Source organism: Thamnophis elegans, chromosome 1 (assembly GCF_009769535.1).
Source record: "Thamnophis elegans isolate rThaEle1 chromosome 1, rThaEle1.pri, whole genome shotgun sequence".
Classification (NCBI taxonomy): domain Eukaryota; kingdom Metazoa; phylum Chordata; class Lepidosauria; order Squamata; family Colubridae; genus Thamnophis; species Thamnophis elegans.
The window spans coordinates 48,993,706-49,019,322 of NC_045541.1; the positions used below are offsets into that span (position 1 = coordinate 48,993,706).

Genomic DNA, 25,617 nt, shown 5'->3' on the forward strand with positions numbered 1-25,617 from the left:
AGATGAATCTGCTTTAACATTACAAAAAAAAAGTTGTGAAAAATTATGTTTGAATGATTTGCATGAAAGAAAATGATTTTCATGACCCTGGTATCTTGTGCCTTTTATAATCAACTATGTGAGACAGGATAGGTTATTTGCAGGATCAACTCTCCCTTCTGCTCATCCTATTAGGTTAGGTTAGAATGGATGTACTTTAGATTTCTGTCGTTAAATGTTGTCACCTGATTTAGAATTTAGAATTTAGAATTTATTAGAATTTGTAGGCCGCCCTTTTCCCTGAGGGGACTCAGGGCGGCTCACACAAAAACTGGGAAGGGGAAATACAGACATTAGGACCTCAATGGCTGCCCCAGCACTTTGAAACAACTTCCCACATGATAACTGAGGGATATCTACTGTTTTAGCCTTCTGGAGGTTTGTAAGACTGAGCTATCCCCACAAGCATTGGATGGAGATGAGCTATGAGGAAGTTTTTTCTGGAGTGTGCTGGGAAAGGTACTTTTGTTTTTAACCATATTTTTATGCTTATTGTGAGCCTCCTAGAGTCATTACATCAGCCACAAGACCATATCAGTCCTGTACATAATCTTATTCACTTATATCTCCATAGGTAACTTTCAAAGCATCAAGATATTCAGTATCTCCAGATTTAAGATATGTTCTCCTTGCTTATGACATTAAACAGGTAAGCACAAATTGAAACATTAAGTACTAAAGTATATGCTATTAATTGTCTGAACAATGTTATAATGAAATAGCCTGGAATCTGAAATAAATAGGCTTTAACACAGTATACCAGTGATGGTTAACACCCCCCTTCAATCTGCCCCCCTGTGCATGTGCACATGACATCCCATGCTCCGCCTCCCCCCCATGCATGTTCATGCAACCGCTCCATACCCTGTTTTGGACCTAGTAGTCCTGGGATCAAAAATGGGATGCAGGGGAAGGTGCCACATCCCCCCATGCCAAATTTTGGGCCTGGTAGGCCTCCATGCAGGGTCCTGGGACCAAAAATGTGCTGTAGGGGGGCGCATCATCCCTCCTGTGCCCCCCTGCCCCCATGTGCATGCACACATGTCTCCCACATGCATCCTGCCCCTGCTCATGCAAGCCAGAGATCTGCAAATCAGCTGGCAGGCAGGAGGCTCACGCGCATGCACGGTGAAGCTGAACTAGGACAACGGCTCTCTCATCCACAGAGAGGACTCTGCGTGACACCTGTGGCATACATACCATTGTTTCGCCATTATAGCAGTATACTGTTAATGAGTTGGAATCAGAACTGTATTTACAGTTACTTTTTTGATTAAGTTGGATTTCAGTACAAAGGGCATTCATGTTCTGATAGAATCACTATTCTTAATGGTGTAAGAATATCCAATATTTTTACAACAATGTAACTTTATGAGATAACATTTTGACAAAGATCATCAATCAATAAACTTACTTTAAAAATAAAAGATAAATGAGAACCAGGGACATGGAGTCAGGGGAGGCAGGAGCCTCACCACTGCCATCATGAAAAGAAAAAAGAAAAAAAGGAAAAAGGCTGAAGTAGTTGCTGCCAGAGTCACAGTGGACGACTCTGCTTAGTGCTTAACTGTGTAAAAAAGCTTCTAAAAAAGTGCCCTCTATAGGAAGAGGTGGGAGAATGAGGTGCCTCATTTAGTCTGACTTTATGATCACACGAGCAAAGCTAAGCATGGGTTAAAAGCTGAAAAATTCCTTATGTAGATGAGGCACATCGTCCTCCTGCCTCCTGTAGAAGGTGTTTTTAGAGGCTTTTTAGAGTCTCAGGAAGCAACTACCTCAGTCTGACCTCAGAGCTCATGCCTTTTTCCTTTTACATTTTTTTCTTTTCATGATGGCAGGCAAGAGCAGAGTTAAAATCCTTTCTGAAACAGCTGGAAAAGGTGCGTGTGTGGGGAGGGGGGAGGAATTCAAAAAGTTTGATTGCATGCAGAGCCACATTGCCTTTTCAAACACAAACACACACACACACTCACAGACACACACACACAGCTGGATAAAAGTATATAAGCCCAGTTTCACTGATTACAAGTTTGAAAAGGCAACATGGCTCCATCTGCAATCAAAGGCTCGGATCGGAAGGCATCAGGGGGGGGTATGGCAGAGGAGCTGCTTTCAAGCCATTGGAAAATATATCCAATCCAACTTCTGTGTTTGTGTTTGTTTGAGATTGAGTGAGTGAGAGAGGGATCCAACTTCTCTGTGTGCGTGTGCCTCTTTGAGAGAGGGGGGAGGGAGGGAGAGAGGGAGGAAGGAGGGGGAGGGAGAAGAAAAAGAATGAAGGAAAACTTTTTCACAAAGGAGAAAAACAAATGCTGTCGCTTTAAATCGGAACTGAGCATGACTGGTTGTGGAATTCTGGGAGTTGTGTGTTGTTTTGTGCTTAGAACAAGAACAAGTGCATTTTGTTTTAATGCATTTTGTATATTATTAAAATTAAACTTAAAATAACTTTTTCTAATAAAATTCTATTGGATTGAATACTGAGAATATGAATGAAAATGGCATGGAACCTCTAATGCATTTCACAATGCACATGACATAGAATTTGCATTGCAATTTCATATCTACTATGACTGTTTTGCAATCATTGTCATTCTTGGCACAGTTCATTCTTTTACAATTCAAATGCTAGTGGAGAGCACGAGCTTACTGTACATTCCCATTATTACTATTACTGAGGAAAAGAAAAGCAGAGCAAAAAGCTGATTTATGATTTTTCAGTTGTCTTCCTAGTTATGTTCTCTTTCATCAGTTCTGAAAAAGTTTTAGAATGGTGTAGAGCAGTGGTGAAATTCAGCCATTTCTATCCGGTTCAGGTGAACCAGTAGCGCTGGCGGCAAGAGGCTCCACCCACCCACCAGATGTCATCACATCCAGTTTTTGACGCTCTGCGCATGGACGGAAAGTCCTGTGCATGCACAGAGGTGGCACGTGTACTCACATTTGCGAACTGGTAGTAAAGCTAGTTGATGTAGAGTTTTTATGTAACAAAGATATTTTAATTGGCACAAAATCCGGAAAAGAATTCAGAAGTCATGAGATTGGATCTTGTCTAGGTTTTAACAAAGAAGGTTAGCTCTCTTTATGGTGACTTCATGGTCTCACCATGCAGTTTCCTGGAAAATAATGCAAAAGTGATTTGTTGCTTCCTTCTTTCAGAAATTTTGTTTGCTCCTGGAAAAAAATCTATATATTTTCAATATTGCTTTGACAGATATGTTTGCCTCATGTCTGATATACTTAGATAATTTTAAATACCAGTACATAAGCAATTACTTACAGGATGTATTAATAAACAATTAATGAATTTGAAACTATTACTGCAATTCTTAGCTTCTAAAGTGTTCTGAATTAATAGAATTAGCTGCTGTAATTAGTCAAGAAATCAATTTTCAGGATGGCTAGGACTTGCAATAGAAGTTCTTATTGGGAAGTTTTTCTCTTAATGGTTCTAGCAATTCCATATGATATATATCCTCTTTGTGTGTCATTGCCTTCAGCCAGCTAACTTTATTACTATTTATTAAATTATGTACTGTATTTCAGTCCTGAGGGCATTTGGGCAGTTATTCCATTGCATTTATTGTACATATGATCAGCTCTCCTGTGTATGCTTGTTTTGTCTATCCCCTCTCTTATTTTCTCAAACTTGAATTCTTTCAGAAAATGGGAAAATGTTCATGGACATTTTGTGTTAACTGATGTGTACCCTTCTCCTATTCCATCGATCCATTTTACCTCTGTTCAATCCAATTTATGCATTCCTTCCTTTTAAAGAAAAGGAAAAAAAAACATAGGAAAATCCAAGAGAACAATACTTATGCTATATTTTGCATTGCTTGCCCCTCACTCAAACATTTGTTTTTATTGGTTGATTGATTTATTGATGATTAAACTACATGCAAAATACAGGTTATTTATTGTTTTTAAAAAAATAAAACTTCCCAGTAATAGAATGTTTTACAGAACTCCAAAATATCCTATTCCCTTTCCAGATCATACTGATCTAGCAGTTTCAGCAGTAACTTCACAGAAATTTATCTTCCAGACTGAAACTGACAGTAGTTCAGAATCTTTGAGAAATAGAAATTATCTGCAACGGGTTATTTAATTATTTATTTTAATTAATTATTTGTTTAATTAATTATTTGTTTAATTAATCTGAAACAGATTAATTAATTAAATAATTGGTCTGGTTTGGAGGTTCAATTTCAGGAAAACAATTAGATTACTCTGAGAATGAAATGTAATTCTAGCTAATGATAAGCATTACATATACCTATTTGTGTTGTTTAACTTCACTATTATGGATAAGTGAAACAAGCATAGTCCCACAACAATCACAATTACAATAATCCCAATCATATTCACTTTACATATTCAAGAATTTTTTGAAAAAAAATCTGAATGAGTTTAAAAAATCAATGTTTTATTTTTTTTGCACATATGTTCCTCTCACCTAGTACTTTGATTTTCTTTCACTTTATATCTCAAATGTCTACATGAATATACCTTGGAGTTACTTCAACCTATAAATATATGCTATTTATCTGTTCTTTTTACTATATAATCCTGAACACAGTAAGAGTAATATTACTGTGTTCACAGTAATCAATATAAGAATTATGATCTTCAATTTTTTTTAAGCCAGAAGCTCCTTGTACTTGAAAGATAAATTCTAAATAACACATTTCCTAAACAAAGTTATTGACAGAACAAACATTCATTTCCAGACATAATGAAAGGTGCATGAAAAATGCTTTCTTAAATATTAGAATAATATTTGAGAAAAAATTGAAAGCCCAATGGTTACCAGTGACGTGCAGTCAGGGGAGGCAGGGGAGGCAGGGCCTCACCACAGTCATCATGAAAAAAAATTAAAAGGAAAAAGGCTGAGGTAGTTACTGCCAGAGTCACAGTGGATGACTCTGCTTAGTGCTTAACTGTTTAAAAAAGCCTCTAAAAAAAGTGCCCTCTACAGGAGGAGGCAAAGAACCACGTGCCTCATTTAGTCTATCTTTATGATCACTTGAGCTGGGTTAAAAACCGAAAAATTCCTTATGTAGATGAGGCACATGGTTATCTCGCCTCCTCCTATAGAGGGCACTTTTTTAGAGGCCTTTTTTAAACAGTTAAGCAGAGTCATCCATCGGAGGCTCTGGCAGCAGCTAACCTAGCTTGACTTCAGCAGCTCTTGCATTTTTCTTTTTTGCAGGCTGGCACTTTATTTTTTATGTGGGACATAGTAGCCGGCAGGGCTTTTGGACATAGCAGCAGGCCAGGGCTTTGAGACATAGTGGCAGGGCGGCTTTTGCCTCTAGCACCGGAGCGGCAGGATGGCTTTGGTTCCATCCAGCATTGATTATTTGAAGCTTTCCATAGGTCCTCTCTGCTTTTAAAGTCTTCCGTTGGTCTAAGAAAGTTTTTCCTCTATGGCGGACACAGTGCTGGAGTTTTAAAGCCCTGCCGCCGTGTCCACCATAATGCGGGACGCATCCCGCTCTATGGTGGACATGGCGGCAGGGCTTTAAAACCTCGGCGCCATGACCGTCATAGAGTGGGACGCATCCCACTCTATGGCGGACACGGCGCCAGGGCATCCGAACGCCCTGCTGCTGTGTCCGACATAGGGCGGCTTTTGCCTGCTTGGCTCATCAGCCATAAACCTCACCGCATGTCACTGATGGTTGCTGTTCAGTTACATTGTTCAAGCTCAACAGTTTTAAAGTACAGAACTTACTTGAATGTCAGAATAAATTGTTTATAGATAATTTCTTATAGACACTATTTATAAGCAGTTCATATTTGTCCACCTACACAATATTATTCAGTAGATGATCAGCTTTGTCAGATAACAGAAGTTCAAATTGTATAAATATTTATAAAACCAAATAAAGAATCTTAAATAATTTCTTCTTTGCATGTGAGAAATGGCAATATTAGTCTTCACTTTGCTTGCATTGTAGCATTGAAATTTTAGTAAGAAAATGTCATGTCTTTAAGATGATTTAATAATAATCTTAATGAGGTTCTGAAAGTTGTGTATTTCCCTGCACTATAGTGAAACGATGGCCAGCCTTTGAAATATATTGTATGGGGGAATTTGCAAGTGGAGATTTGGGGGATGTTTTTGGAAAAAAAATAATCTATGTAAACCTTTTTATTCTAACCTGAAACACAAAGCTAAACAGATTTTGTAAAAGTATGTATTACTCATAGTTTATTCAAAATAAAAATGTCATCTGCAGCTGTATGCAAAAAAATTGATCCTTATAGATCCTGAATTGTTTTTCCCAGGAAATCAATAGTCAAACAATGTTGGTTTGAGGTCCGAGGATTCAAGCTTGATGGATGCAATTGTATGAATCTGTGAATACATTTTAAAATGCATGTTAATGTTATGATTTGATTCTTGCAGTCATAAAAACAGTTTTAGAAAATACGAGATTTTCAGTGGCAACAGAATGCTTTCATTAAATAATTACATGATTGCTGTAATTAATGTCTGTGAATTTCCATAAATGAGAATTGATCCTTATTTGTAATGTTGAAAGGTGTTCAGTGTAAATGACAGTGTGTCAATTAACATTTCACTGAACGTACAATAAAATGGATCAAGTTAAGCTTCCTATTGTAGCTCTGCTTTTCTATTCATATGCATACATTTGAGTTGAGTTAAAGTTTAGTTTTTTAGAATGCATTTCCTGAAAGAACTGAAACAATTTTACAGTTAAAAAGAGAAAGCAAAATAAAATGGCCATTGGGTGTGTGTGTGTGTGTGTGTGTGTTAAATATTTTGTTTGTAAACACAGAGGAAGGCAATATAGAATTTTCACTCATTAAAAATTCATATTTAAAATACAAACTGATTGTATTTATTACCAGAAAATATGCTGGTCTTTTGTATTGCAACCTTTTCTTTGTTATGCTTATTATTAATATAGTTTAATGAAAAAATCAAGTGGTTGAAAACATCAGGCTAAAAACCAGGAGTCTGAATTGTAGTCCTGCCTTAGGCACAAAGACAACAGGGTGGCTTTGAGCCAGCCATACTCTCTCAGCAGGGGTGGCATGCACAGTGCAATAAAAATTGCTGTGCACATACGCAGAAGCAAAAAACAAGATGGCGAACCAGTTCGGGGACCTGGCAGGCCTGTGTTGCTGCCGGTTCCAGCAATCCAGGCCACCAAACCACTACCGGTTCAGCTGAACTGACCCAAACTGGTAGGAACCCACCATTGTTTCTCAGCTTTAGGCAAGCCACTTGCAAAAATGCTGTCAGGAAAACATGGATGCGTGGATTTCTCTAAGTAATCATTTGGACTTTAAAGGCAACTTTATTGATATTTAGTTTGTCTAATATTGGAATCAGCTTTTAATTTTTCCTTTGGTCACTAAAGATACCATACAAATTATCTTCTGCTTACAAGAATGCTGATAAATCAACCTCTTTCCATATCTTATTACAAAGCTCCAAAAATAATTTTAAGCTGATGACTAAAGGTAGCATAGGTTAAAATTAAAATTACATATTTAAGACAAATCTGAATTTCTCCAATCATTCTTTTTTTCTGTAATGTAATATTGGGTATTCGCACAATGGATAACACCACTGTGCACATGAAGCTTTCTATGCAAGTCTTTTATTCTGGTTTATTCAATCATCTTTTCCTTTATCCACAGGTTAAAAAATCACATAGCTTAGGAAGTAGTTTTCACAGAAAGAACAAACATTTTAATGTTCATCTTCAAAACTTTTTAAAAGATCAATTTTACAAAATGCTTTTTGTAACAGTTAATAAAGTGTTGTAAATAAAATCTGTGGGAGATTGGTACCAAGAATATGCTGCATAATATTCCAAATTTAAATAAAAGGTTATTAGTATTGATGAATATAGCTGTAAAATGAACACATAATTTTAGAGTAGATATTGATCTTAACTTTATGAACATTAATTTACTAAACAAATATGTGTTGCTGACAATCATGAATTTATCCTAGTACTATAATTTAATAGTTTATAATTTAATTATGATTTAATAGATAATATGTGTTATACTTCAAGGGTTACATTGGTGTAATTTTGGTATAATGATTAAGGGTAGAAATTAACAGAATAACAGAGTTGAAGGGACCTTGGAGGTCTCCTAGTCCAACCCCTGCTCAAGCAGGAAATCCTATATCATTTCAGACAAATGCAATCTCTTCTTTAAAAACTTCAGTTTTGAAGCACCTTCAACTTCTGGAGGCAAATTCTTCCATTGATTAATTGTTCTGTCAGGAAATTTCTACTTAGCTCTAGGTTGCTTTTTTCCTTGATTATCTTCCATCTGTTTCTTTTTTTCCTGCCTGATATTGTAATAGGGAAAAGAAATAAACAAACTACTTTTTTTGGGAGGGGGCTAGGTTTAAACTAGGTTTTCAAACTAGGTTTGATTTTATAATATTTGCTTGAAATTTACATATGTAATGTGAATGGGTACACTTTTTTGTTTCCAAAGCTCACAAATTGATTGCAATCCAACCCCATCAGTTTTTTTTTTTTAAAAAATAATCTTTTCTTGCTTAATTCCCATTTGGAGAAAGTGAAAGCATTTGATAAATGTTTTGATAAAAGGAACAACCAACAAATTGTCAACTGCAATCACTGGACTCCCTGATGTTCACAATAAACTGTAAGATTAGATTTTAAAAATAGACTAATTTGAGAACCAAAGCTTGTGCCTGTGTTTACAGAACAGTCTATTTCCACAATAAGAAAAAAAGAAAATTAATTGGTTTGTGTAAATGAATCTTGTGTCATGAAGTATAAACCATTAGCTTCATGAAATGGCAAAAAAGCTCACATATAAGAAAAACAAATACAATTATATGCTAATTATAATCTAGTACTAGTAAATCTCCTGGCTTTTTTTGTTTTAATGAGCAGACTTTGGAGGAGCAGTGTTAACAACAGCTGTCTGTAACTAAAATTACACATTTCCAAAAAGGTCAAAAAAATTTGAAGATGGGATGGGCTTGATATTATGTGTATTAATTATTTTAAATGTAGAATGCCGATATGTATATTAGCAAATTATAGTATGGTTGCTTATTATCATAGAGAGAAAAGTTAATGAGGCACAAATATTTTAACACAGTGTTTCTTCCTGCTTAGTTCCAAATTTCAGAAAAAATATTCCATTGTTATCTCATGTGTATGCCAGTACAAATAGATTAACTTCTGAATTATTAAGATGCTTTGTACATTAAGTTCAATATATAGAAGGATATTGCATTCTGATTGTGGTGGGGATCAAGGGAGACAGAGGTATAAGCCTTGCTTAGCAACATTACCAGCATTAAAAAAGGTTGCATTTTAGACAAAGTCCACTTGGTAGAAACCAATTTAGTTGATAGTGGCATGTACACTGAGTGCTTCTATACCAGACAAATTCCTTGTGAGTTGACCCACACTTGGCCAAATACACTTCACTTCACTTCCATTCAATATTGATTTCAATTATATAAAATTATATTAATCACATTCAATTTTTATTGTAATTAATGTATCTTTTCTTTTTGTCTCTCTTTCCTTCTCATGTGTTGCATAACACAGTGGTGGATTTGAGTAACCTGATACCTTATATAGTGTATTACAGTGGATTAGTGATTTCCTAATCTAGACCAAAATGTAAAGGAACTGTACATTATAGTTGTACTGTTCTAGTCTACCATTTAAATATCAAAAGTCATTGAATTCAATATGTGTTTACAATTAATATATACAACCATTAGCAGAGAAATGCAGATCATACCAGATTTTTTAAAAGCTTCCACCTTGAAGGAGAGGTTCTACTTTTAGTTGGTAGTTACAAATTCTATTTTGAGCAATTTTGTATTTTACATGCTGCTGCTGCTGTAATGGCTATAGCAGTATTTATTTATTTAGAAAATGTATATAGCTGCCCACTGACTCTCAGTAACTCTGGGCTGCTTACAAAAAATAAAAACCCAATATACAACAATAAAAATAATAACCATAGTGATTTCAAGCTGCTTGTTTAGAAGATAAATGAGAATAGGCACAATTTTAAAAAATGCAAGAGTTTGGTTTTAAGAATCAGAAAGACAATCTTCAGTCTTGAAAGATAACTAATAAACAACTAAATAAAATGCATCTGAGTGTGGAAAATAACTAGCACAGAAGGGAGAGAACATTCTACCCAGTTCAATGTTTTTAACAGATTTGCAAGCCTTAGCAATATATAACAAGAGGTAAGCATCTATTTAACAAGAGGTAAGCATATAGACAAACTGATGCCATCTCCAATGGACATTGTTAAAAAGACTTTTATGTATTATAACCATGTGAAAATCTATAACTATATACGGTGTCTTTAAAGGGTTTCTTAAATTTCTAGAAATTCAATTGAAAATTGCCCTTTTTATTCTGTCTTGAGTAGTTGCCCTACTTCAGAAATCTCTACTCTGCTTTTATATACAGTATAAGGACATCTTTCACCTCTGGACCCTATCTTGTATTCTTTTCAAGTCTTGAAAGAAAAAAGACTTATCTAGGATAATTTGTGAAATATGACACTTGTTTAACATTCCCGCTTCACATAATTTTCAGTTTATTAATATCTCTATGGAACCTGGGAATGTACCCAGTATTTCTATGGAACCTGGGATTTACCCAGTATATTCTGTAAATCAAAACTGGTGAACTCCTGTCAGGAAAAAAAAATACCTCACCTTCTCATGTAATGTTTGCAGTGTACATTTATCAAGCTATCTTGTTAGCTTTAACATATTAACTTTAATAATTTAATAATTTTTTTTAAATTGTTTAATTAACTTTAATAATTCTTATGATTTATATAAATCTATTGAGATAAACTGTAGTGGCTCCTGTAGAAGTCATACACATGTGTGTTCTTCAGGATTCTTCACTGTGACCTGTGGCTTTCTTCATAGTGGCTATTGTTCACCTCAACATCACATCCCGGCTGATGTCCTGATATTCTCCTTCTTGTTGCTTTGGTCACTGCCATGTTGGAAGTCTTCTTAATCACAGGGAGGTGTCTTTTGGGGAATTTTTTTTTGGGGGGGTGGGCTTCAAAAACGCAGCTGTGCTTCCAAGCTTACTTATGTCAACTACAGAAATATGAAGGAACCAGATCTATGGAACTCAGCAGCATTTATTTTTTTCCTAAATAAAAAGAAAGAGAAAGAAATATTGTTTTCTGAATGTGCTAGAAATACACTTATTTCATTTAGGCTAGGAAGAAGACCTCTCAAGTGGGAATCCCAAATTGTAAGGAAAAAATAATACAATGATGAAAATTTTGTTTAGGAAATCTAGAGGGACCAAGAGCAGGGAAGGAAAGAAAGGGAAAGGAGGAAGGAAGGAAAATATGACCACACATGGTCTGCAAATCAAACAGAAACCTTTTGGTTTGCTTATATATTCTAAATAGATTTTGTCTGTGGCTAGAATGCAGCATTGGAATGGGAAGTAAAAGTCTCCTTCTGGATCATTGTTTCTATCTACAACATTAAAATGCTATTAAGTATTTACTTCATTATATAATAAAGCGTTAGGATATAATGGTATCTGTGCTTTCTTACTCAGAAATAAAATTAGCAAAAATCAAATGTAATTAGAAATAACAACCATAATAGATGTGATTAGATGTCAGGTAATAGAGAAGTGTCAAAAAGGAAGAAAATAAACTTGAGAGACGTTCAAAGAAACTGGGATGGAAAAATATTTGTGTAATACAATAGATTCATAAAATTACAAATTACCTCTGTAACTAGTAATAAAATAGCCTACTGATACATTGAGAAGTTATATAAATGCATGTGGGATATCTATTAGGGAAAAAAATGTCCTTGCACATTATTTTTCAAAAAGGGGAAAATAATAAGGTACATTTAGATTCCAAATTAAAACCTATGGAAAAATATTTTCTAGCTAGATGAATATTTATTCTGAAATACAAATAAAATAATATTATACACATACAGAGACTGAAGTGCTGGACAATGCCCAGGTTTCTCACAATTTCTCAGAATTGCCATTTTTTGCTGAAAACAATTTCCTCCAATAAATGTATGCATGTGGTATGCCAATGCATGAAAGAGATAAGAGAATGAATGACAGAGAGAAAGACACTCCCTCAAAAGGACAGAGATATGATCAATGATATATTTAAAAATATTTATCGCTTCTCGGCCTTTTGGCTAAGATCAAGTGTAGATATATTTAAAAATGTATATCACCATATCCAATAGAAACAGAGGAAGAAGAAAAAAACAGAAATGAAATTAGATACAAAGAAAATAAAACAGGTAGTCCTTGACTTACAACCATTCATTTAGCAACCGCTCAAAGTTATGATCTATATAAATCCTGACAAGAGCAACTTATGACCAATCCTCACACATATGACTGTCACAGCATCTGTACGGTCTTGTAATCATTGTTTGTTTTTTAGCAACCATCACACATTGTTTGTTTTTTAGCAACCATCACAGCATCCAGCAGTCATGTGATCACCATTTGTGATCTTTTCAGTTGGCTTCTGATGAACAAAGTCGGCAAGGAAGGTCAAATGTTACTGTTGCATGATGTCTTACTTAATGACTGGCAAAAAAGATATAAAATCAGGCACAGTCATTTAACAATTGTTATCACTTCACTACCAATTTTCTGCTTCCTATTGTGATCATTAGTTGAGGACTGCATGTAGCTGTAACAGACAGTTTCTACCCTTTAGGATCAATAATCAACAGTAAAGGAACAAACTGAAAAAACAGACAATAGAGTAGAGCTTGGTGTAGAATCTATGAAAGATAATCAGATGTCCAGCTATGCCTACAAAGATCAGAGTAGCACAGGCAAAAATATTCCTTGTGACTCTCTATAGAAGTGAAAGTCGAACTTTGAAAAAGCAGGATATATTTAGAGTGAGTATTGGCATTTTTGAAATTTAAAAACTCATGAAAATGCCTTGGACAACCAAGAAAATAAATTCCTTTGTTTGAAGACAAACAAAATGAATAATCAAACAAAGTAGCTTAGAGTTCTCACTTAAGGCACAAATGACTGGGCTCAAATTATCCTACTTCACACATTATACCTCTCTCTAGAGAATGCTCTAAATGTAAAAGTGGAAGAGAATAATCAACAACAAAATTAATAGACTCATTTACAGGTGCAGTGGGTGCTCTGTTAGAAAACCTGAAGGATAAGGGGATAGATCTTCATGAAGAAAATCCAAGAGGCAGCATTATTCTTTATCATTATTTTGCAAGAAAAATAAAATAAAAACTATTTTTTCTTTCTTTCTTTCTTTCTTTCTTTCTTTCTTTCTTTCTTTCTTTCTTTCTTTCTTTCTTTGTTTTTCTTTCTTTCTTTCTTTCTTTTCATTCCTTCTTCTCTCTTCCTCTCTCCTTCCCTCCCTTCCTTCATCTCTCTCTCTCTCTTCCTTCTTTCCTCCCTTCCCCTCTTCCCCCTCCCCCCTACTCTACTTTCTTTCCTCACCATTCTTTTTGTCTGGCACAAAACAAAAGAAAACAAAAACACATTATGATTCTTCCAAACATATTTTTTTTAATTGTCCCTTGCTCATAGACTGAATCTTGACAAATTAAAGCATGCTAACAATCCCATAAGGCATACAGTCTTGAAACAATTAGGGGGGGTGTCATTTCCACATCCATTCTCTCATATAAGCTATCTGAACTGAGTTATCCTCTGGAATGCATCCCCCCTCCTTCCTGGGAATCTAGATTACATTTCATCACACTTATACATTGGAAAAGAGTTTGCTGAGAAACAGGTCACATTAAAAAATTATGAACTTACGTTTAGAAGCTGTAATTCTACAGGTAGTCTTCCATTTACAACCACAGTTGAGCCCAAAATGTCTGTTTCTAAGTAAGTAATTTTTGCCTATGGCCTTTCTTTCTTGCCATAGTTGTTAAGTGAATCACTGCAGTTGTTCAGTTACTACATGGTTGTTAAATGAATCTGGCTTCCCATTGGCTTTGCTTGTCAGAAGGTCACAAAAGATGATCAGATGATTCTGGGACACTGCAACCATCATGAATGTGAACCATTTGCTAAGCATCTGAATTTTGATCACATGACTAAGGGAATGCTATAACAATCATAAATGTGAAAACGATCATAAATCACTTTTTTAGTACCATTGTAACTTTGAACAGTCACTAAATGAATGGTTGTAAGTTAAGGACTACCTGTAATGGGTTTTGCAGTTCTTAAGTGCACATGGCAACAATACACCAACTACTTTTTTCTTTTATACAGCCTAATTTACAGCTTTAATGATTAGCATAGTAAATTATGACTGCTTAGCAACTGCCAAGTGTAGATCTTTTGATACAAGCATTGTGTTTTCCCTTACTTTGTACCAGTTAGCAGCCCAGCTGCTACCTGTCATACCAACTACAATTGCCACACAGCATTCCTGCCACACAGAAGGTTTAATAATCAGTACCAGATGTAACTAAAGCAAGCAAAGTAAAGTTGAATTGCTCTGTGTTCAAACTTATCTTTCTACTGATTTTCTGTTATTATGCACAAAGTTTATTCATTTTTTTTTGGGGGGGAGCAATTATTGAAATATCTCTTTGGCTGTAATAACTAAAATTTATTTAGCTTCATAGCAACTAGGAAGATTCTACCTATTGTAAAAATAAAATTTAACTAATGTAGGAACTAATAATTTTAGGGTAGGTTTAATTGTAGTAGAAAAATAATGACTAATTTTTTGACTAACATATGAACATGAAAGCATAATCCATTTTCAGATTAAATCAATTTTCTGTACCATTTCAATATCTTTAGTTCTAATATGTATTATGTGTAGTATACAAATATATTTCTTTACGTAAATATTAACACCCTCATAGCTTATATATCTATATAATTCAGCCTTTACTGCTAAATAATCAGTTTACAGAAAGTGGAGAATCTCTGAAAGATGAATCACAGAAATTTAGATAATTGTCACATATTTTAATAACATGCTACAAAATCCAGATTAAAAGGGAATATGAAATATGAAAGTTATCAGAAATCTTGTTGCATGCTGGCTATTCTTGCATTTGTTGGCTATCAGAACTGTTTAGCTAAGTAATGTGAATCACGGTCTGGAAAAGATGTGCATGCCAAGAAGATGTTTTCCAAGAACAAACTGCCTTCTTTAATAATTGAGATTGATGGAGCAAGGAAAATGATTTACTAGCATCTAAGTTCCCTGCTGATCCTGTGATCTCACCTGCTTGCTGTAATATTTATACTAAATCACATCAAGAAATGCCACTAAAAATGTAAGGCAACCTCCTGGCAATTAGAAATAAAAGATTAGTTTCCTCTTTAACACTACGATAATGGTGTAGAACTAATATCCTGTCCCTTCAATTCTTAGAAATAAATACCTAGATTCTCACAACCTTTGGAAAGTGTCATGCATATTTTATATTAGCTTTCCTGCAACCTGCCACAGTTGGCTGATTTTAGTGTATTTTGAAATGGTTTATTTCAGAATATTTTAAAATCATGATATGCATAGTTCCATATTTACTTCCAAATTTTGACATAAACAGTGTCATGCCAATAAATGTTTAAGAACCATTTCTGCAGGGACCATTGACATCACCAAGCTGCACCACTAGACAGGTACACTAAATCCTGGAGCTTCGCTGTCAACCACCTCACAGAATTCTAGTAAATTTAACATTTGACTCCCTCATTCTGGTGTGAGGAATCCCTTTGCATATGTAAATTATAAACAGTATGCCACTGCTTATAACTCTCTTATGTATAGGGATTTCTTGAATCTGGGAATGGAAATTGGTGTTTTTGAAATAAGAACAAATGGGTATTTTTTCCCTTTCGAATCTGTTAAATGGGTAACTTTCGGTTAAGTCAAAGAGACAGACTCCAAGGTATCAAGGAGGCACTGTTGTAGCATACTCACTGATAAATGTCTGCTGCAGTGTAAGCAGTGGTGGGATTTAAATAATTTAACAACTGGTTCTCTGCCCTAATGACCAGCTGGGGAGGTGGTCATGTGACTGGGTGGGCATGGCCAACTCAGCATCACTCACATCGATGGGTGCTTTGCCTTAGCTGTTACAATGTAATAAGGGTTAACTGGAGATGCAGTTTCTGTAAGCAGGGTAATAAAGATTAGGCTAGAAAAAACACCAGAATGTTTCCTTCCTGCCTTCCTTACAGGATTAGCCCTGTAAAGTGGAAAAAAAAACAAAATGAGATTTCTTCCAATAACCGGTTCTCTGAACTGCTTAAAAGTTAACAACCGATTCTCCGAACTGCTTAGAAAGTTAACAACCAGTTCTCCCGAATAGGTGTGAACTGGCTGAATCCCACTACTGAGTATACACATCCAGGTTCTACAGTAAATTTCTGTAATCTAACTCCCTTTTCACTTGGCCTAAATGGCCTCTTCTCACTCTATGATTCCATTAGCCAAAAAAAAAAAGCTAATGCAAGACATGGTGTTCTACCATAGTACATCATTTGAATGTGATTCAATTCCTTTTTCCAAAAATTTTTTTGTAAATAAATGTGTGCTTCCATTGAAATTGAGCTGAGGAAGAATATTATTATTTCAGTTCTTGTATTGATTATTGAATAATGATGGTCTAGTAGTTTTTCTCTCCTTGCTATTTTTTAAAAAAATATGTTCACCAAAGAAAAGGGAGGGAAGGAGGGAGGGAGAGAGAGAGCGCGTGAAAAAGAGAGAGAAATCTTCTAGAAGCTTTTGTATTTGCATTTCTAAACATTGTATACCTTATTGTAAGTTGAAAAAGGATTTGGTGAATAAGGGAGTCCCAAGGGAATAACCGCTAGCATCATTTATTTGATAAAGATAAGCCAAAAATATTTTTGTAACTCTCTAGAAAGGACTGAAAGCTTTGAAATATTGTAGAAATCCAAGTCCTTTTATAGCAGACCTGCAAGAAAAATGTTTAACCATATTAACTACATAGAGCATATATCTGACAAAGAAGCACATTTGATTGACTATAAAACTGTGTATGTGTATGTAAAATATTGGCTATAAATTGTGTGTATTATGCATATGTGTCTTTAGTTAAAAGTTACTATGATACTGACTAGGTCAATGATATTTTTTTAATTATTATATGTATTTTGAAATGAATTCATATCTATTGTGTGTCTTTTGAGGGATAGCCTCGGAGGCTATATTGAGCAAGACTAAGGGCTACATGTGGTCTGCCGTTGTTGGGCTGCACACTTCTATTATGGTGACAGTTTTGATATTCTGCTTTATTTAGAAATAGGTTTCCCACTGTTGCCTTGGTTTATCCTAGCTAAACCATGCTGCTTTTCCTTCTTTATAAAGTGCCTTTATTTGTGAGAAAGATGAGCTTCTGCTAGATCCATTTCAAACCTCTGGCATCGTATGAATTATTATTCTGATATCACATTAGTCTTTGAAATTTCAAGGGTATTACAATTTTAGCTGAGTCTGTTTTGACGGGATAATCTTCTACTGTAAAACTATAAAAATAGAGATAATTAAGCACTGCCTCATTAAACAAGTATATGCTGCCAATTCAGGTGTAGAGAAGGTTTTAATTATGAACATACAGTAGTGTAATGAAACAAACAAAATGTTAAAAAGTTAAGATATTTATGTAGTTACTTACCAAGCACATCTAAATTATATTAAAGTAACCAAAATATTTTTACAATTGCCAAGGAATGTCACAACTTTTGAGCACCTCTAATGTTTGGAAATTGAAAGTCGGGGTCAGCAATCTGTGGCTCTGGAGCCACATGTGCCTCTTTCATCCGCCTGCTATGGCTCCCTTTTGCCAGTCGGCTCCACAATTGATAGGACTTTCAATTAGGACAGGTAGAGGACGTTGTGCTAGGAGAAGATTCTATGGTGGAGGAACCAGACTTCCGGTCGGCTCCAGAATTGAATGGAGGGCTTCCGATTAGGAACTTTGTGGCTCTTGAAGTGTTTAAGTTTGCTGACCCCTGCCCTAGGTCAAATCAATATTAGATAAAATCTAGTTAGTTTTCTTGTAGTAACTATAGTGTTAGCAAACAGAGCAGAAGACTTTGTATACATGTTATATTATTATAATACAACTTCTCTGAGATCATTATGAAATAATGTCCCAATGAAATGCAGTATTAGTAGTTCTGTTATCATGCTTTTTATGATTGGATTATGAAGCATTTCTTTACATAATACATATATCAAGTATAACAAAAGTAAAAATTTGGTATATGGGTCAAAATACATATTTAAAAACATTGATCAATAACACTGGGATCAATAATGACAAAACTTAATTTAAAAGTACTCAGCTCTGAAACTAGCAAATAGGCCTATACGGCATTTCAGAATCGAGCTTCTACCTGATGGTTTCTTAAACTATATGTTCAGCTTGTAGGTAGGGATTTAGAGACACAAGTTTTGTTGAAATAATTTTTATTACAAAGCTCTTAATATGGAGAAAACTAAAATCTGCAAACAATAACTCCAAAGTTGCATATAGATAGAGATAGAGATAAATACAGACAGAGATTCAGATATATAGAGATAGAGATATGTAGTGAATTCAAGGTTCAAATATTACTTTTCTTTCTCCTGCTGATGAATCCTAATTGACTTGTCTTATTTGGAAGGATTGGTTGACAAAATGTGTACTGTTGCTGCAATGAATCAGCCTACTTTCAGGCCCTTTGCTTCTGATCTAGCCCTCACACTTAAACTCAAAGGCCAAAGGGTGTGATAAGTGTGCTTCAGTGTTCTTTAACAGAACCTGACTCTGTGAAGGGTCAGCCTTGTAATTCTAAGATCTAATAGCATTTAGAAGATGCAGGTTTGGAATACAATTCTGTACGTGAAATCACCCTTTTCCCATCAAATCAAAGGACCACACTGCCCTAATTGGGATTTTAAAAAAAGATTTACTAACACAGTGCATGGGATTCTATCATGCATTGTTTGTAAAGATTATTTCTTATATTAGGAAATGTCATTACTATTAGAAAACATTATTCTACCTTCCTCCGTGAAGGTTCTTGATAACCTGTTCATATTTACAAATGGTTGCCAAGTGCTCTGCAATCATGTGATTGTCATCTGCAATCTTCTCTGCCAACTTCCCCAGAAAATCAATGGGGAAACTGGCAGGGAAGATTGCAAGCAGAGAGGACATTGGATTTCCATTCTTCCAGCCCACTGCAGGATTTCTTTTCTTCTCTGAGCTCTTCACAATGCTGGCATTCACTGGAGCCCCTCCTCTAGAAGGCTCATAAAGGCTCTGGACAGGAGGTGGGGAAGGCTAGGAAAAAAATCCAGCATTCTGAGACCTTCAGAATACTGGCATTTGCTAGAATTTTCTGTAGAATGGGAAAGTGTTACCTCAGAACACTAGCAGTTCACCAGTGTTTTCCTTTCTCTTCTAGAAGGCTTAGAAATACTCTGGAGGGAAGGGGAAAACATTTGCAAATGCCAGCATTCTGAAAAGCTAAGAAATTCCTTGGTGTGCGGGAAGAATGGATCTCAAATCTGGCAGAAACACTAGTGAATGCCTGCATTCTGAGAATCATTCTTCCCCGGTGAGACAGGGAGAGGACCTGGGCCTCAAATGTAGTGGGAGGTCTGGACTCTTTCCCCCGTGGTCCACTTCAGGATCCATGCGGTCACCTAATCATCACAACTGGGAGAGCCAGGATTGTGGTTGCTGAATGAAGTTCCCATGTGTCATCTTGATTAACACCTGTTTGATTCAACACCCAAGAGTCTGGATCCAATTGTGGTCATAAGTGGGAGGCTATCTGTAATGAACTGTCTGTAAGCAGAGATCTAAACTCAGAGACCTCCAGAATTTAACCCTGAGCTACATATCTATTGGAGCCTGCTCTGTGGCAGTGCCTGCCTTCAGAATGAAGGTTTCCTCAAGATTTGAACAGCCCCCAACCTACTGATATTTCAAAAAGCCCTTAAGTTCCCGGGTTCTTCATTCCAGCCTTAGGGGATGAAGTCTTTTTCTTTTTCTTTTTTTATTCTTTCAGTTTGTCATTTCCGACACCTTTATTCATTTTTACTTTGTTTTTGTTGTTTCTTAGTTTTTAAATGTATTTAATGATTGATAACCATCCAAAGAGTTAGGCAGCATATGTAGTGTTATTCTTCTTGTGGCTATTTCTGTGGTGGAACTGATTCTTGTGGGTGAGAAGAAGGGAAACTTGCAGACTTCTCATCTTTTGTCTTTAAATTCAGTACTTGCATGCAACTGCTTATTTTTTATAGAGAAAGGAAATGAAAGGTTCTCTGTGATACCACACACCTGCCTTTTTATTCAGCTTTAAATTAAGCACTTAGCACTTAGCACAAACTAAGTATAAAGGAAGAAGAAAGGATAGGAAGAGCAACAACAACTTTTGCCCTTTGTCTGCTGGGCAAGACTCTCTTCTCTCCAAAAGTCAAATGGATATGGTCATAAAGAGGCCAATGGGAAGGGTCAATCTTAGAGATAGATGAGTGGAGCCCTGCAGATAACTGACTTCACTCAGGCTCCTCCATAATCAGAATCTTCACATAGGAGGATCCTTCTTTCTGTCTTCACATAGAAAGCTTTTTCTGCTTTTCCTCATAAAACACCACTTTGCTGCCTGAACTGGCTTCAACAGCAGGACTGTTGAACAGCCTTTTCCAACAGCAGGGTACTGCTACTGAGGTGCAGGCTTTGCTGTGAAAACATCTCCTTCACATATGGTGATCTCAGCATTGTGGCAAGGAGGGTGCATGAATGGTTTTTCTATGTATCAAGCCTGCACCGGTCGGCATAGTCCAGGGATCCCATTTCCTCTTTTAGATTAAGATAGTTGACACAGTTTGAGATATTGTACAGATCTACTGTCACAGATACAGAAATGTCCTTGAAGAAAATATGTGAGAACCCTAGCTCAGGAAAGCATGAAGATGAAACTCAATATTGACCTGCCTTGACTCTCTTTAGTGTAACAGAGATAGAATGGGAAATGCTGTCAGACTTTCAAGATTCTGTTATACAGCCATATCAATGGAGCTCCAATATTTCTTGTGATGTTTGTTTCCTGAGCTAAAGCATCTTAAACAGTTGAAAGCTCTCTTTATGGATAATGTGGTACAGAAATTTTCCGATAAATCTTTGTACAAAAATAGTTTTTTTAATGTTCAAAATTCTTTGGTAGCAATAGAATATTAGGTGTGTGTGTGTGTGTGTGTGTGTTTGTGTGTGTGTGTGTGTGTATTCATGTCCACATTTGTTCAACCAGGGATGCATCATACTTCCTTTTAAGCTATGAGACAGGGACGTGCAGTCAGGGGAGGCAGGGGAGGCATAGCCTCACCACTTCCATCATAAAAAGAAAAAAAAATTGTAAAAGGAAAAAGGCTGAGGTAGTTGCTGCCAGAGTCACAGTGGATGACTCTGCTTAGTGCTTAACTGTTTAAAATAGCCTCTAAAAAAGTGCCCTCTATAGGAAGAGGTGGGAAAATGAGGTGCCTCATCTAGTCTGACTTTATGATCACTCAAGCAGAGCTAAGCAAGGGTTAAAAGCTGAACAATTCCTGATGTAATGAGTCACGTTGTTCACCTGCCTCCTGTAGAGGGCATTTTTTAGAGACTTTTTAAACAGTTAAGCAGAGTCATCCACACGGTGACTCTGGCAGCAACTAGCTCAGCCTGATTTCAATTCTTGCCTTTTTCCTTTTACATTTTTTTTCTTTTCATGATGGCAGGCAAGAGCACAGTTGAAATCCTCTCTTAAACAGCTGGAAAAGGTACGTGTGTGGGTCAGAGGGAGGGGGAGGAATTCAAACTTAATCCTCAAGTGTAGATCCCTCCCCAAGTGTAGTTTGATTGCATGCAGAGCTACTTTGCCTTCTCTCTCTCTCTCTCTCTCTCTCTCTCTCCCTCCCTCCCTCCTTCCCTCCCTCCCTTCCTCCCCCCTCTCTCTCCTGGATAAAAGTATATAAGCCCAGCTTCACTGATTACAAATTTAAAAAGGCAACGTGGCTCCACCTGTAATCAACGGCTCAGATTGGAAGGCAGCAGGGGAATGGGGGGGTATGGTAGGGGAACTGCTTTCAAGCCATTGGAAAATATATCCAATCCAACTTCTGTGTTTGTGTTTGTTTGAGATTGAGTGAGTGAGAGAGGGATCCAACTTCTCTGTGTGCGTATGTCTGTTTGAGAGAGGGGGAGGGAGGGAGAGAGGGAGGAAGGAGGGGGAGGGAGAAGAAAAAGAATGAAGGAAAACTTTTTTGCAAAGGAGAAAAACAAATGCTGTCGCTTTAAATCGGAACTGAACATGCCTGGCTGTGGAATTCTGGGAGTTGAAGTCCACAAATCTAAAAAAAATTGAAACCCGTGTGTCAGTGCTCACCAGCCATAAACCTCACCACATGTCACTGCTATGAGAAGTATTTTCTTGGAACCAACGTAATAAATGACAGAATTATGCGTAATGTAATTTTTGTATTGAACATAATAATAGGATCAGCATATTGATACATGGAAATATTTACATATCTCCATTGAGATAATAAAATCTGAAATCATAAATCCATGTTTGCCTTAAAGCTTGAAGGAAATAATAGATAAAAATAGCTGTTGTTATTTTTAGAAGCTTGAATTTTGGTCTGGTTTTTAAGCTATTGTTTTATTCACATATAGATTATAGGTAGTTCTTAACTTACAACCATTTGTTTAACATTCAAAATTACAACACTAAAAAGGCAATTTTTGTCTGATTCTCACACTTATGAACATCATGGCATCCTCATGGTCATATGATCAGAATTCAGGCACTTGGCAAACAGTGTTAAGGTGGTTGTGGCTTTTGGTGATTTCCATTTGTGACCTTCCCAGCTGACTTCCAACAACCAAAGTCAAAGGGGAAAGCCAGATTTGTTTAACAACCACATGATTCACTTAACAACTACACTTAACAGTCCTGACAAATTGATTGTAAAATTAGGCGCAGCTGATTTAGCACCCAATTTGCTTAGCAGTGGAAATTTTGAGCCAATTGTGATCATGTCAAGAATTATCTGTATTTAAGTCTCCCATTCTGATTCCAAAAATAGAAATGTACAAATTATCTACAATATATAGAGAATTTTTATTTAAGCCCATTTTTGAAATGTGATGGAAATATGTACAATGCTAATAATTGCTAATTGGTGCTATTTGCTAACAGCATAGTATTTATCAAATAAACATATTTTTCTTTCCTTTCTGCAATTTATCTACTCCCCAAATTTGCTTGAGAGGGTTGGAGAATCTTTGAAACAGATGGTAGAGACTGTTAGTGAGATAAATAAAAAAGTGTCATTGTATTTTTGCAGTACTTACTTGCAGTTGTTAATAACAGTTTTATTTTCTTAACACTTTCTGGTGACCTTTCTTAGTTATCTTATTAAGAATCTGTGTTTAATCTAAAATTTGGAATATAGCTTTTCAGTTTCAAGTATATAATTCTGGTCAGTGTGTTTTCTTTCTGAGGTGCCTTGGGTGCAATCTCAAAACATCTGGAGCACCATTTGACTGCATTGGCATTGACAAAATCTCCATCAGTTAATTGCAAAAGGCAGCTTTACTTGGAACACCTTATATCCTGCAATCTGTATAACACTATCAAACATCTGCCTATCTCAGGTGGATAAAAAAGGCCAAATCCAATCTAAACTGGCTAATTATACAACCAACCATGACAATATAATAAATATAATTTCTTTTCCACTCAGTTCAGGGTGTATCACATTTGAAATTTTGGTTTAGCTATGTTGAGCTTATTTGATTGTAAATTAATTAACACTCCAAAGAAGATGACTTTTTCATGAGATAAGTAATCTTTATGATAAATTTTAAATAAGCAGCACAAGCCCATGCAGATTTTCTAGATGTGCCTTTTTGCAGTTTAGACTAGGTTGACAGGCTTTTTTCATGTTAGATGAATTAGATCTCTAGAAATGTCTCTTTCTTATATTCATTTTGGCTTGGCAAAATACTGTTGTTATGACAGTAATATTTCACAGTCAAAAATGTTAATACTATCCATAAATTCTGTTCAGTGATAAGCAAGAGATGCAATAAATCATCTTAAGTAATTGATGTTGATTGAATAAGATAAATGATGCTTCAGGTAGTTATGACCTTATAATTTAACTTCATTGTAGCTGTTTAAAAATATTTTTTAAGTTAATGTAGCATTCTGGGAACTACAATGTCAGTAAAGGCTAAATAATAATGATTCTAAACTGTACCACTACTGTCTATACAATATCATTTTAATGAAAATCTTAATCCAAAGTATTTTGAAACTTCAAGTAATCCATGCCTATTAGATATACCTATCATTTTGCATGAATAGCTTAATAGCTGAAGAAAATGTCAGTACACATAACAATAGCATAAAGCAAGGTATAATTTGTTCAAGAGTGATATCCTCATAAATCTTTGAAACTCAAAAATCTCCCATAGCTGAACTTGAATATTTCAGGAGGTTTAAACATTGCACATTGTTTACATGCTTATGAGCTATACCTTTTGTAAAAGTAAAGAATGCATGTTAATATCCAATGTATATTCCTGATGAAATACATTTGGAATATATTATCAGAGAATATACTATTATCAAGAAAGTTGTGCTTGAATGGTATTGAGTTCCTTGAAAACAATTGAGAAGTTAAAGAAGATTTATGAATTGGGTGCCTAGACATAATGGAAGTGAAGATGGTTGTTATAAAGGTTATTGTCATTAGTAAACTGAATGTCAGGTTCCAAGTAATGCATCCTTCACAAATTGAACTCTGAGGCATTCCTTTACTCAAAGTATAAATTTATTAGGATACACCATTTTGGCACTAACTAGTGAAAAGCCTGTACTAAAGTTCCCGTTTTTTTCACATCAATATAAGTTTTAGTTTTCTCAAGTTTCCAAAACGATCAGTCACATTGTCCAACTAACATGAGAATTGGCTGCTTGGCGACTTCTCTCTTCCTCCACCTCCTCCGCCTCCAGTCAGCGAGGCATTGGAATGTGCATGACTCAACAGCTAGTTATTCTGTAGTTGCTGAAGGGTCTAAATTGTGTCAAACTGAATTAACATTAGAATACTCCAGAATACCAACAATCCCACACCATTTTAAAATTCAGGCTTGACACTGAATAATTTAGAGGTGGGTTGTTGTTGTTTTTGTTAATCTATTCTTATATAGTTTGTTTTCCTCATTATTCCCATTTTTTTCAATTGGATTTACTTACTTTATTGTTTTTTACTTTAATTTATTTGGCCCACTACTACTTAATCTTTCTCTACTTTAAATCATGCCTTAAGTAGAGGGAATATTATGTATGTATGTACCTGTAATATCACCAAAATAAAAATTTGTATTGAAATAAGTATCAAGTTCTTCATGTGTAAGTTCTAGAAAAACCCCAAGATTTATTTAGTGTTGTTCCTTTTCTGAGAAGTCATATTTTATTGAACACA

The 25,617-nt window shown here is 35.6% G+C and overlaps 1 protein-coding gene across 1 annotated transcript in view; it reads left to right on the forward strand.

The window, feature by feature from the left end:
- The window catches only part of DPP10 (dipeptidyl peptidase like 10), a 196,258-nt gene that overhangs the window by 69,640 nt on the left and 101,001 nt on the right, over positions 1-25,617 (forward strand). Inside the window, 1 exon segment of the mRNA XM_032235619.1 lies at positions 614-688. Coding sequence (XP_032091510.1) covers positions 614-688 — 75 coding nt within the window.